The sequence below is a fragment of the Gymnoscopelus braueri genome (genome assembly GCF_963280865.1).
Source record: "Gymnoscopelus braueri genome assembly, chromosome: 16".
NCBI classification, from domain to species: domain Eukaryota; kingdom Metazoa; phylum Chordata; class Actinopteri; order Myctophiformes; family Myctophidae; genus Gymnoscopelus; species Gymnoscopelus braueri.
Window position 1 is genome coordinate 51,087,696 of NC_137616.1, and position 14,857 is coordinate 51,102,552.

A 14,857-nucleotide genomic window follows, 5' to 3' on the forward strand; every position below is an offset into this window, starting at 1 on the left:
CACCGGCATGCCCTTCATTTAATGTGTAGAGCAAGTTCAGTCAGGTTCTGGTGGCTGGCCATTGGTCTGTCTCATCTTCACGCTTCTATTCTCAACCAATCACATAATAATAATAATAATAATAATGAATTGCATTTTTATAGCGCTTTTCCAAGTGCTCAAAGCGCTTTACAATGGTTCATTCATTCATACATACAGGGGGGAGGGGACATTGGGAGGTGGAGCGGCGAAAAGTCAACGCCAGCGTCCTCACTTTTCCCACATTCACACACCAATAGTGGCAGGCTAGCACCGACCAACTCATTGGAGGCAATGTAGGGTTCAGTGTCTTGCCCAAGGACAATTCGACATGTGGACAGGAGGAGCCGGGATTTGAACCGCACACTTTGAACCGCACACTTCACTTATACAGCAATCCATTTAAAAGGTTAACTTTTCATTAGCTTTGTTGCTGCCTTATCACATGCTGCTGCTGCCCTTCTAGAAACTAGTGCTCACCCTCCATACCTATTATTATAATGCTGAGACAGTTCTGGAGTTTTGCAGTGGAAACACTCACAGACAGAGATTTAGTGCATTTAAGGGTAAAGATGGGGGGATTCGGAAGGCCATGATTGGGGAAAAGTAACTTGCTCCCCCAGAGTACCTAAAAGAGGATTCATTCATCGCCAAACCAAATGTGTGTATTACACATTTCATATTGTCCGAGGGAGATATTTAATTGTTGCAGCATCAATGTTTTCATCCTCTTACTCAAAGGACCAACCTGTCGCCTGCACATTAAGAGGAGCTCCATGTATTCAAATACAATTAATTGTGGAATCAGGATCTGAGACACTGACCATGACACTGAACCGCTAACTGATCACTGTGTGCTGTTCAGTAGATGCTCCTAATATGTAAATACACAGGACAAACCCAGAAACCATTACAGGTATGTGCAAATGTACTTGGCTTAAGAAACGTAACTGTACCTTCAACTCTCAGCTTGTGTCCCTCCCACACCGGCTTATCCTCAGGTCCTCGTACCTCCAATGAGAAGTATTCTGTCTTCACATCCATGAACACCTCAAATGTTGGCTGGTAATTCTTCCCAAAGTCCAGATAAAAAAGCCCAGCCTGAAGACACACATACATGTATTACTATTGCATTGGATTACTGTGGTAGTGGCAGTCGTTTTACAGTAGTATTAGTAATAGTAGCAGTAGTAGTAGTAGTAGTAGTAATAGGACTAGATCAACAAGTGTGTGATACCTCTGGTTGTGCTTCATGTGGAAGACATTGCAGACTGTACGATGTGTCTGCGGTGAGTGAACATGTAGGTGCATTCATGATCCGTACATCATCTCGATGTTGTAATTTCACCTACAATGACACACACTTTACCACATGGTTCCATCATAATGCCTGGTATAGACTAACTGTAGACCATTATTTGTCACTGTTGATGGACAGTCTATTTTGACATGGCTCTTTAGTACAAGTTATGGACTTTGGCCTGATATTGGCTGTCAGTGTGCCCAAACCTACAGACTAGCATCTGGTTATCTCTTGAAAATCACAATCCATTTTAAGTTGAAGTAGAATACGCATGAAGATAATCAAACTTTAAGGGATGAAGCTACTTAGCATTAGATAACACATTACTGTAGTTCTACATTAGCTGGCTGTGTGTTATGACTCTCTACGACTCACCTCTTCATCTACACAATTTTACATTACGACTCACCTCTACACAGTTTTACATTACGACTCACCTCTACATCTACACAGTTTTACATTACGACACACCTCTTCATCTACACAGTTTTACATTACGACTCACCTCTACATCTACACAGTTTTACATTACGACTCACCTCTACATCTACACAGTTTTACATTACGACTCACCTCTTCATCTACACAGTTTTACATTATGACTCACCTCTTCATCTACACAGTTTTACATTACGACTCACCTCTTCATCTACACAGTTCTACATTACGACTCACCTCTTCATCTACACAGTTTTACATTACGACTCACCTCTTCATCTACACAGTTTTACATTACGACTCACCTCTTCATCTACACAGTTTTACATTACGACTCACCTCTTCATCTACACAGTTTTACATTACGACTCACCTCTTCATCTACACAGTTTTACATTACGACTCACCTCTTCATCTACAAAGTTTTACATTACGACTCACCTCTTCATCTACACAGTTTTACATTACGACTCACCTCTTCATCTACACAGTTTTACATTACGACTCACCTCTTCATCTACACAGTTTTACATTACGACTCACCTCTACATCTACACAGTTTTACATTACGACTCACCTCTTCATCTACACAGTTTTACATTACGACTCACCTCTACATCTACACAGTTTTACATTACGACTCACCTCTTCATCTACACAGTTTTACATTACGACTCACCTCTTCATCTACAAAGTTTTACATTACGACTCACCTCTTCATCTACACAGTTTTACATTACGACTCACCTCTTCATCTACACAGTTTTACATTACGACTCACCTCTACATCTACATAGTTTTACATTACAACTCACCTCTACATCTACATAGTTTACATTACAACTCACCTCTACATCTAAATAGTTTTACATTACAACTCACCTCTACATCTACATAGTTTACATTATAACTAACCTCTACAGCTACATAGTTTACAGCTCCACCTGACTCTCATCTACAATCATCACACCTGCCCCTCGTCTCTAATTACCTTCACGCTCCACAAGAACCAGGTCTGCACACCAACCAGGTCTTATCCAATCTTGGTAAAGTTCTACACTTAGCTTTCTAGTGTTGTAGTGCTTCCAGCCTGCTTAACCTTCATGCAGTTGCAGTGCGTTTGCTTCATTTGTTTATCATCGTGATTATTATGGCTGACTGACTCAGCTTCTCCTCTCCAGTACCCTGGATCAAAGCTGAGCCGTGGCAGCCAGCGAGGCACGCCCCTCATCTATCCTTTGTTTTTCACCATTAGGTCAACAGACTCACCCTTGTTGGATTTCAACAGATTTGTTATACAGTGCGACTTTGAACAAGAAACTTGAAAGTGATTGGATGCCTCACCAGGTGTGACGTCACAGTGTGGCAGGTGTAGCTGGCAGACAGACTCCTGAGGACACTGGATGTCAAACAAAGGACCTGCAGGAGTCCCTCCTGTTGACTGGAGCTGTTCCTCATCCCACTGAACAGTCCTGTAGAGGACTTCTCCTTCCCCTGTCGTTCCAAACGCCAACCCTGTCTTTCTGCACTTGAACAGCCCCGCCTCGGGGAACTTCAACCTGTGACAGAAAACAAGCATTTATTTGTATTAAGATATTGTTGGGGCCTTTCTGCCTTTATTTAGTTAGTACAGTGGACAAAAATAGGGAGAGAGTCATGGAATTAATGACATGCAGCAAATGCAGTCTGTCTCGGGAATTGAACACAATGTCAGGCATCAAAGTCTATGGGGTACGCGCCTTAACCACTTGACAACCGGCACCTCAAAACCAACATTATTGATATCATCTATTGACCTCATGAGGTGTCATGATGCCACATGTTGCATCCTGTTCCTGCTGATGTTCTACACTGTAACTTCTATGGAGGAAGATGTTGAGGATGACTGACCTGTATTCATTGGTTGTGTGTTCTGTGTGCACCATGGGGTAAAAACTGGTCTGAAAGACAGAAAGCAGAAAACAAACACTCAGTGTCTTTCCTGATGTTCAGTCAGTGTGATTATTCTGTATGGAGGTGGTTTTACTCACAATGTCCATGTTGGAATGATCAACCTCTTTCAAAAGGTTAGCGTTAGTATGTTTTATATTTGCTGATGACATGTATTGATGACATGTATTATTGTGTCTTTTGTTATGCTATGTTGATGAATTGAATACATAGGACCACAATGGAAACAAGTCCCCAATCCTTTTTTGTGTTCTCCTTTTAGCCTTAATGTCTGACTGTACCTCGTGCTGTTTACTTTTCTGACTAATAAAGTATTCAATCAATCAATCTGTTATGTGCTTGCACAGTTAAAACACCTCAGTTTAGCTCATAATATTATTGGGTCACTAATGGTTGTTTGTTTTTCAGTGTCTACTCTGTCTTGCTGCTGTGGTCTGTGGCTGTCACTCATCTGTGATTGAGCTGGCTGCTCCGCCCCTGTCCCAGCTGTCCTTCATGAGGAATTAGGGTCCAGGATATAAAATGAGCTGTGGCCAGCTCTCATTATCTCCCCCAGCACCCCAGCAGAGCACAACAGTTATTTTGTTCCCCTGACTTTTGTATGTTCTTTCTTTCAGTTTCGATGGGCTGGCCGTAAGTATTATTTGGTATGAGTTTTCGTTATTTACTAGTTTAGTTTGTTATTTTGTTTTGGTAGTTTATGGGAGTCTGGTGAGACGACGAGCACATAGTGTTTGGCTCACCAGACTCCCCACTTTTTGAGTTTGGCCAGCCCATCACTTTACTTTGTTAGGAATTTAGTTAGGTTTTTGTTTCAAGTTCTGAGTCTTCCTAGTCTTATTCAACACTGTATTTCCTGGTGCATAAAATACTACACACTTGCTGTTATCTGCTTTATGGTACAATACATTTCCATCAAAGTGTGAAAAAACCTGACTATTTCCTTTTTATGTTGTGGTCCCTTGTGCGAGCGAGCCAAGGTTAAAGGGGCCGTAACACAATCAATCAAGTCTTCTACCCTCCCTGAGCCATCCCAAACTAAACTTAACCCTGTCTTCTATGCTGAATTAGGTTTTGGGAGGTCTGAAGTTTAGTTTTTAGTGACATTGAGACCCAAGCATCATCAAAATGACATGGAATGAGGGTTACACACACACACACACACACACACACACACACACACACACACACACACACACACACACACACACACACACCTCTCTACAGAATTGGGAAACACATTGTATACAGTAACAGGAATATAAGACTATTTATCAACTTTATAAAGAGTCATTGGACAGGCGTCTCATATCCTACTCTTCTCCCTGTGTGATGTTTGTCTGTTGTGTTTTTATTGATGTGATAGTGTGGTATCATTTTCAAACGTAAGCACGTTGTTCCATATAAGTAATTTTATTTCATCTTGTGTCACAGTTCTATTTTGATTCTGAGTTTTGCAGTTAGCAGGGCTTAAGGTTGAAACATTGCATGGTGGCATCCCCCACCTGTTCATGCAGGCTGTGATGCGATCAACAATTTGCATTCCCAAACACCCCAAGAGTTCTGGCCATTGTATTAAGTTATAGAAGCCCAGGTGAGGTGAGAAACGGAACAGGCTGTCTGGCAAACCTTTTGTTTCTCGGTTCAGAGATGTAAATCGTTGGAGTCCAAGTGTCGACACCCTATGTTGAGGTTGGCCTCTTTTGTCTTCATCTGAACTAATCAGAATAATCATTGTTCCTTCTGGGCATCAGCCACAGACAGCAAATGTGTAGTGAATGGTTAGAAGCCAGGTCAAGATGACTGAGTAAACAGTTAAAATATATACACTTTGATTATTCTTCTTTCTTGAGTCTTTGTAGTTAAAAGGACAAAGTCTGGATAACTATGACTTGTGTTGTTAACAAAGAGAAATGTCATTTGGGGAAAATATTCAGTCCTGAAGTAACTGCTGTTTTTGTTGAACGCATTGTATTTTAACTGCTGTTTCTTTAAAATCATGAATGTATAATGTGTGTGGACTTATTCTAAAGCTTAAGAGATGTTGAATAGGAAATACTAAACCAGACTTTGTGTAATAGTAAAGTTTGATAATTGGAAATAAGACAAGTTGTTACATCGTAAGGACATGCTAATGGTTTACCAGGATGTTGGCGGGGGGCTCGGCCACGACCCTTCAGTATTCATGTTTATGTATGTGTGATTGGTGAACCGGGATTAGGGGCTGGGCTTAACTACCTGACCCCTCCCCTTGTGAGCAGAAGGTAAACAGTGTATAAATAATGTGCTTTACATGTGACTGGGCGCGCTGCTGATCAGATCAAGGCAGTTAGCCAGTCGTCGGGCAGAAATAAAATATGCTTTGACAAACTCAACCTTGACCTTCTCTCCTTGAAACCTCTCCCAGGAAACTGAGTATAGCCGCTCTTGGACCATAAGATATACTTCAATTGTTTGTCTGTTTTTTTGTGTTTGTATTGTTCTAGTTTTTCCCATTTTGTGTGTGGTGTTTGTGCATGTTAGGAAGCCAGTGTATGAATATACAATATGTGTATGATGTTCCTGATATGATCTGTGGTGTCCAATGATAAAAAAAGGTTAAAAAAAAGCCAAGAATATAATCAAATATAACAATATTTTTGTATCAGATTTAGGCCATACTAACAGGAGAGATGATCAGAGGAGCAGAGTTTGTACCACCAGCATTAAGATAAGGACTAGAGTATGGATAGAGTTTCTCAGTGAAGGTGCAGATAGTGAAAGAGTAGAGATGAACTCTGGCCTCCACATCATAAAAGGAGACCAGACCCTCCTCATAATCCACAAACACTCCCACTTTCTGGACCTTCTCTTTTACAGGGAGGAGGACAGAGTAAGGGTCAGCACTAGCCATGTACTCATTTCTATTCCTCAACCATATAGACCAGTAACCATTGTTGGGGCTCAGATAGATGTCTCCCTTCCTGTTGATGGACTCTCTGACCACTCCTAGACTCCACCCAGTCTTCCCTTTAACCTGAACCTCATAGTAAAACCTTCCTGAGGAGAAGCTTTGTTTTCCTAAGATACTGATACATGGAGATAATCTCTCTTTATTGGCTGGGAGATATATTCTTCCATATGTCTCCATCACTCACTTGTTTTCCATCCTCAGACAGGATGAGGTCAGGATGTGCTGTATCAGGGTCCAGAGTCACATTCACTGCATTTTTCTGGATCGTCCTCAGCTCAGCATCACACAGCTTCTCCATCTCTTGACTGTGTGTCTTCTTCGGCTGAGCCACAGCTGTCCTTTGACTGGATGTTAGGATTATGAATAGGATTATGGCTAGGAGCGCTACGGCGAGTACAGTTACGATTCCGGTTAGGAATGGTTTATCAGGTTCTTGGCTTGAGTTGGACATGTTTTCTTCATCTGGGTTAGCAAGTTCTTCTTCCAGTTCTTTAATAGACCGCCGAAGTCTTGACGTCACTCGTTCATCCCCAGGTTTGCGGAAGTAATTTCTCTATGGAGAATAACATTGGGTCATCTTAGAATCGTCTCATATAAGAATTGTGGTCCAAAAATAAACACACTGTCCCGGCGTTATTGTCAGGGAGGAGGTTCTGTATCGTTTATGATAGTCAGTCACTTATGTGGGAACCCAGGTGAATGGTGCACCCACTGCACCTGACTTAATCACATGACCAGGAAGTATAAAACCCTAGCTCCTTCCAGTAGAGAGCCATTTGTCTCTGCTGTAGGTTGCATGGTTCATACAGGGAGAAGGAGAACACATGTTTTACAAATGAAGTGACCTCCTGTCCTGTGGTGTCTGTTCTGTCTGCCCTACCTGGAGACACGGCAGCTCTGGTGTTGAGGTTGCCCCCCTCGCCTTGCCCTTGCATTGTGTGCACAATTACTGCAACACAAAGGACCACACCGGCCACTGTTTTCCACTGTTAATTTACTCTTTTTGTTTTGTTTATTTGAGTCATCTAGCCAAGGTACACTGTAGGCATAGGTTTTAACATTCATCCATATTGGCATATTCTAACTGTTTCTCTCCTCTGTTCTGTTACAGTTAATTTGTGTAACCCTGTTCAAGGCCGGGTCCGCCCTGCTGCACACGGCTTTCCTCTCAGCTTGGGACTGCACTGGGGACCCCTTTGGTTTTTATTGGTGTGTATTGATATAACCTGGCACTGCATGTTTTGTATTTGAATTTTGTATTTATATTGCATGATTTATTTGAGGCCTGTCCCCTTTTCTTTTTCCCTAGTTTATTTTGGTATTCACTGTGTGCACGGGCCGACCCGCCCTTCCTTAGAAAGCGAGAGGTAACTGTTAGATTGCCATTTTTATACTAAATACCCTGCCTTAAGGACCTTGATTGTCATGCTAGTTTGTAATAGACAACAGTGATGTGTTTTGTCATTTCATGGTAATAAAGTATGTTATATTTCTACACAAACTGCCTCTAGTAAAGTAATTGTTCCTGTTTAAGGGAAGTTGGTCATATTACATTGTCTTGAACATTCTAAGGTTTAGGGGTTCCTCCTGCCCCCTCTACAAGTGGGAGGTGGCGTAGTCAGGCATATTAGAGTATTACTACTCAGTTACTACATTATGGCGTAGTCGGCAGGACTTCCTTAAAGAGGCAGATATTTGTGTATGAACTTAGGTTTTATTTCATTTTTTGAGTGGAAAAACAGTGGTTGGTGTTGGACGTCAGAGGAAGGCTTGTGGACTGCCACAATCGACCCGTCCGGAGAATCAAAGACCTGTGGCAACAACTGCACCCCGTTATTGGTTTCCTTGTAATAACTTTTGTCTCATTATAGCAAAGTGTTGAAAACTGTGCTGCTGAAATGAGTGAGGACCAGGAGATGGAGGAACTTTTGTCTCTGCGTGAGGAGGTACAAAGGCTGCGAGTGGCAAATGAGCAACTTACTCAAGGAAGAGGTGCCAGTTTAGATACAGGTAATATTACTCCTACTACCAGTACAAATTCTGGCGGGTTCACCCCCGGCAGCATTTCGGCTCCTCAAAACGTGCTTGTACCACAAGCTGAACGTTTTGTGTATATTCAAAGAGAGAGGAAATGCCCCAACTTCTCGGGCTCCAAATCCAAATCTGACCTATCAATTCATGATTGGATAGAGAATGTAGAGTCATGTTTGAGAGATAGGCATATGAGTGCCAGAGAGAAGGCCCTCTTCCTTTATGACCGTTCGTTCATTGGCAGAGCGAGAGCAGCCAGATACCATATTGACCATTCTAAAAGAGCTGTATGGTTCCTCCTTTTCTTTTGTTAGCCTGCAGAAACAGTTTTTTGATCGAAAACAGAAAGAGGGGGAGTCTTTAAAAGAGTTTTCTCATTCCCTGTGGGCCTTAATTGAGGATATAAAACGTGCATACCCAAATAGGTTGACAGACCTAGATACTCTTGTTAGAGACCAGTTTCTGGAACATGTGCGTGATATATCCTTGCGACGGGAGTTAAAGAGCATTGTAAGGCAACGTCCCATTATTTCTTTCTTGGCATTGCGACAAGAAGCCATTAAGTGGGTGGAGGAGGGGGAGAGGCCTTCCGGACAAACTCGGGCTAGTCTTCATCACTGTGGGGTTGATGTTGATGTAGAGGGGTCTTGTCATGCAGTGGGAGTCGGGAAGGGATCTGAGCTTTCAGTTTTGCAGGAACAATTTAAGCAACAGCAGTCACAAATTAACAGCATGATAGAAAGTCTATCTAAAATAGAGCGTCTATTAGACCAGCCTGCTGCTCGTCCCTATAAACCCAACCTCCAGTTTACCCCAGAGGGCCTGCCCATCTGCCTCCGCTGTAAGAAGCCTGGACATGTCCTCCGCCAGTGTCACCAGGGGCCGAGGCCACGAGCATCCAGCGTGCCCAGTGTTCAGCCTGAATCAGACCCAGCCTACCCCGCTGTGAGACCCCCAGGTATGGGCTTTGCCAACAGTGCAAATGTTAGTAATGAGACTATTAGCAATGCCCAATCTACACAGTTCCCACCCTTTTCAAATGCTGCACGACAACTTATAGGTAGATGCCCTGAAGTAGATGTGGAGATGGGTGGGGTAATGGTGAAATGTTTGCTGGATACAGGGTCTATGGTTACTACCATTACAGAGTCATTTTTTAATGAAGCATTCAAGCCCTGGGGTGCCCATAAACTTAGGTCATGTGGGTGGTTGGCTTTGAAGGCGGCTAATGGGCTAGCTATCCCCTATGTAGGCTATCTGGAGTTAGATGTTCAGGTGCTGGGTAAAAAGATTCCAAGTCGTGGGATTTTGGTTGTAAAAGACACTGCCTGTACATCACAGCAACACACTGTCCCAGGATTATTGGGGATGAATGTAGTCATAGAGTGCTACAGAGAGTTATTCATTGAACATGGGGAAGCTCTTTTTGCCTCTTTATCTGCCATTCAAGCAGATGTAAACTGGGGGTCAGCCCTCCGCCACTGTCATAGGTTGGAAGTCTGCCCATTACTTCCTGAGGGCCGTGTCCGTGTTCTTGACAAGGCAGGGGAGTTTATACCAGCAGGGTCTGTAAAATTTGTCCAAGTCACCTGCCCAAAGGTTCCCCATGCCCCGGCTAAATATATGCTGCTGGAGCCTGGTGGCTCAGATCTTGCCCCTGGCCTGTTGATGTCCCCCGCCCTTGTGACTGTCAACAATGGTGTGGCATATGTACCTGTGGTTAATGTTGGAGCCACAGGAGCTACCGTCCACTCCAAACAGGTATTAGGAGTGTTACATCTAGTCGAGGGAATAGAAGAACCTCAGCTACATTTTGAGGAAGGGAGCAAAGAGGTTGCTCAGGTGACACTGGTCAGTGCAGAGGCTGCAGGAGGGCCTCCACTGACTATCCCTGACTCAATTGCAGCACTGCACTGGCCAGAACTCCCACCTGTAGCAGAGAAACAGGCAAAGGAGTTATTGGGGAGATATAGCGACGTCTTTGCTAAACAGGAGGGAGATTTAGGGTGCACTGATGTAATTACACATGAGATTCCCCTTCTTGATGAGGTCCCTGTCCGTCAAAGATATAGGAGAATACCCCCTACCCAGTGGCAGGCTGTAAAAGACCACATTAAGCAGCTACTTGATGGTAAAGTGATCAGGGAGAGCAGCAGTCCTTACGCATCCCCCATTGTCTTGGTGAAGAAGAAGACGGGAGAGCTGAGGATGTGCGTGGACTACCGACAGCTAAATGCTAAGACAAGGAAGGATGCCTATCCACTGCCCCGCATTGAAGAGACTTTGGATGGCCTTTGTGGCGCTCAATGGTTTTCCACCATCGACCTAGCAAGTGGTTACCATCAAGTCCCTCTAGCTGAAGCAGATAAAGCCAAGACAGCCTTCTGTACACCATTTGGCCTCTTTGAATTCGAACGAATGCCTTTCGGCTTATGCAATGCCCCTGGGACCTTTCAGAGGCTCATGGAAAGGATATTCGGTGATCAGAGCCTTCAGTCAGTTCTCTTGTATTTAGACGATATCATTGTCTTTTCCACTTCACTTGAACAGCACTTGACGAGACTGGAGATGGTTCTCAGCCGACTCCAACAGAAGGGACTGAAGGCAAAACTGAGCAAATGCCACTTCTTCAAGACAGAGGTGCAGTACCTTGGACACCGGGTGTCCAGAGAAGGAGTAGCGACTGACCCAGAAAAGGTCTCTGCAGTGGCAAACTGGAGGCGGCCCAAGGATGTATCAGAGGTCCGTTCATTCCTTGGCTTCTGTAGCTACTATCGCCGTTTTGTGAAGGGCTTTGCCCAGTTGGCTGCCCCCTTGCACCAACTGGTGGCTGATGTTATCAGAGTAGCTCAACAAAATCGAAAGAGGCCAGCCGCAGTCCTGCCCAATATGTGGACTGAGGCGTGCGAGCGGAGTTTCAGTGACCTGAAGAAGATGTTCACAAGTACACCCATACTAGCCTTTGCTGATTTCACCAAGCCCTTTGTCTTGGAGGTGGATGCTAGCCATCAGGGCTTAGGAGCTGTCCTTTCGCAGGAGCAGCAGGGCAAGTTAAAGCCAGTGGCCTATGCTAGTCGGTCATTACGAGGTTCGGAACGCAACATGGAAAATTATAGCTCTATGAAATTAGAGTTCCTAGCATTGAAGTGGGCACTGTCTGAGAAATTCAGAGACTATTTGCTGGGTAGTAAGTGCAAAGTGTACACTGACAATAACCCCCTAAGTCACTTCCAGACTCTCAAGCTGGGAGCCGTCGAACAACGGTGGGTAGCACAACTAGCAGCGTTTGATTTCACTGTGCACTACCGACCAGGAAAGAATAACGGAAATGCTGATTCTCTCTCCCGCCAGTACAGTGACCCGGTAAGACGGAATGAGGAGCCTGACCTGCAGACCCAAAGCACTCCAGACTCTCAGCACAATCCAGAGGAAAGTGAGGTTGTGACACAGCTGCAGATTGGCGCCTTGCCCAGTAGGTCAACAGCTGAACTGGTAACTTTACAGGGTGCCGACCCAGTGCTAAAAGCTTTTCTCCCTTTCTGGAGGACGGGAAGCCCACCAAATAAGGAACAGCGGGCACAGCTCCCGGAGGATGTCCGGCGTCTACTCCGGCAGTGGGACCGCATCGTGGAAAAGAACGGCCTGCTTTATAGACAGATCAACGCACCACAAGGGGGGTCGTTAACTCAATTACTTCTGCCCACATGCCTTCATCAGGAACTTCTAAATAGTATTCATGACCAACATGGACATCAAGGCGTGCGAAGGACCACTGATCTGGCACGGCAAAGATGTTACTGGCCAGGGATGGGAACAGAAATCGAAAGACACTGTCAGAACTGCCAGCGTTGTGTACTTTCCAAGGCTGTTCAGCCTAGGGTGAAGACCTACCAGGGTGCCCTCCTTGCCAGTGAGCCGTTTGAGGTACTTGCCATTGATTTCACCCTACTTGAACCTGCAACAGACGGGAGAGAGAATGTGCTGGTTATGACTGATGTCTTCTCTAAATACACACAGGCTGTGCCGACTAAAGACCAAAGTGCTGTGACAGTAGCAAAGGTCCTTGTTGATAGCTGGTTCACCCGGTTCGGGGTACCCAAAAGGATACACTCCGACCAGGGAAGGAATTTTGAGAGTGCCCTGATCCGCCAACTCTGTCAGTTGTATGGGATCGAGAAGTCCCGAACCACGGCATACCATCCACAAGGAAATGGCCAATGTGAGAGATTTAACAGGACACTCCACGACCTGCTTCGATCTCTCCCCCCTGAAAAGAAGAGAATGTGGCCGAAGTACATCTCTCAGTTAGTGTGGTCATACAACACCTCGATCCATCGCTCCACGGGTCATTCCCCTTACACCCTACTGTTCGGGGTACCACCCCGGCTTCCAATAGACTTTCTCCTGGAGGCAGATGACTCAGCTGAAACGAGGTCATGGGATGAGTGGGTCTGTCAGCACCAGGAACGGCTTCACGTGACACGAGAGCTAGCCCGCAAGAACCTTGGAGAGGCAGCAGAGTACCGCCAGCAACACCACAACCAACAGGTGCGTGATCCTGGTTTCAAGGTGGGCCAGATGGTCTACCTAAAGGATCATCGCGGTCAAGGTCGTAGGAAGATTCAGGATGTTTGGTCGCCAGTCCTTTATCAAGTAGCCAGAGTGCCAACTGAACCAGGTGGGCCATACACTATCACACTGGCTGATGGCACTGGTAACGTGCGACGGGTCAACCGTACAGAGATGAGGGCAGCACAACTTGAGGCACTACCGTCTGTGCCAGTGGAGACCGAGCCACCACCTCAGTCTAGCCACCAAGATAGTGACCCTGAAAGTAGTCGAGACGAGGACACCCTGGCATGGATTGGTAGGGAAATACCCAATCAGCCTGCTGCTGCAACTCAACAGGACATTCCGTCACCCGTCCCCAATAGAGCCGGGAGCACGTATGGGGTGGACAACGAGGCCCCTGAAGGTGATTCCATTTCATCCCATAGCAGTCAGGAGGCGCCAACAATTCGACGCACCACCCGCACTACCGCTGGGAGGAATTCTAACCCACACAATCTGCCAAGGTCAACAGTGGCAAGCCACAATGCGGGGGTGGTAAGGGCTGCTGCTCCCCTGGTTCCTGAGATGGCTAGTAATCATCAGTTTAGGCCATGGTTATGAGTCAGTTGATCGTCGGGGCGACGACAATTTTTGGGGGGGGTGAATGTGGGAACCCAGGTGAATGGTGCACCCACTGCACCTGACTTAATCACATGACCAGGAAGTATAAAACCCTAGCTCCTTCCAGTAGAGAGCCATTTGTCTCTGCTGTAGGTTGCATGGTTCATACAGGGAGAAGGAGAACACATGGTAGGCCAAAAACTGAACCTTGTAGATCTGCTACTTTGTGCGACTCTTTTGTTTGTTGCAGCTAGTGCTAATGTTAGCTTATTGTTTGAGCACATGTTACTGCTGGCTTTTGTTTGTTTGGTTGCCTATTTTCTGTTGAGCACATGGAGGCTTCCCATGCTCTTTAGCACTTTAATTTAGCCAACATCATTGTGTTTTATTATCTTATTTTAATGCATTTATTTATTATTTCAGTTTTACAAATGAAGTGACCTCCTGTCCTGTGGTGTCTGTTCTGTCTGCCCTACCTGGAGACACGGGTAAAGCAGTATACATTTTATGCATTGCACTCTTTGTGTATTTTAATGTATTTTAGTTTGTAACATCACTGTCTTCTTTTATACAGCAGCTCTGGTGTTGAGGTTGCCCCCCTCGCCTTGCCCTTGCATTGTGTGCACAATTACTGCAACACAAAGTAGGTTTTAAGCTGTTTGTTCTTTTAATGATTTGAATATAGTGTTTTATTTAGTGTGATACTAAGGGCTGCTGCTCCCCTGGTTCCTGAGATGGCTAGTAATCATCAGTTTAGGCCATGGTTATGAGTCAGTTGATCGTCGGGGCGACGACAATTTTTTGGGGGGGTGAATGTGGGAACCCAGGTGAATGGTGCACCCACTGCACCTGACTTAATCACATGACCAGGAAGTATAAAACCCTAGCTCCTTCCAGTAGAGAGCCATTTGTCTCTGCTGTAGGTTGCATGGTTCATACAGGGAGAAGGAGAACACATGTTTTACAAATGAAGTGACCTCCTGTCCTGTGGT

At 44.9% G+C, this 14,857-nt stretch overlaps 1 protein-coding gene across 1 annotated transcript in view; it reads right to left on the reverse strand.

The window, feature by feature from the left end:
• Positions 1-1,031: 1,031 nt before the first annotated feature.
• LOC308103537 (uncharacterized protein) overlaps positions 1,032-14,857 on the reverse strand; it is a 46,674-nt gene continuing 32,848 nt past the window's right edge. Inside the window, exons 11-15 of the mRNA XM_080453552.1 lie at positions 6,847-7,215; positions 3,650-3,699; positions 3,104-3,318; positions 1,256-1,366; positions 1,032-1,119 (exon numbers count right to left, since the gene is read on the reverse strand). Of these exons, the coding sequence (XP_080309678.1) occupies positions 1,344-1,366; positions 3,104-3,318; positions 3,650-3,699; positions 6,847-7,215 (657 nt within the window). The 3' untranslated portion in view covers positions 1,032-1,119; positions 1,256-1,343. The remainder of the gene's footprint in view (positions 1,120-1,255; positions 1,367-3,103; positions 3,319-3,649; positions 3,700-6,846; positions 7,216-14,857) is intronic.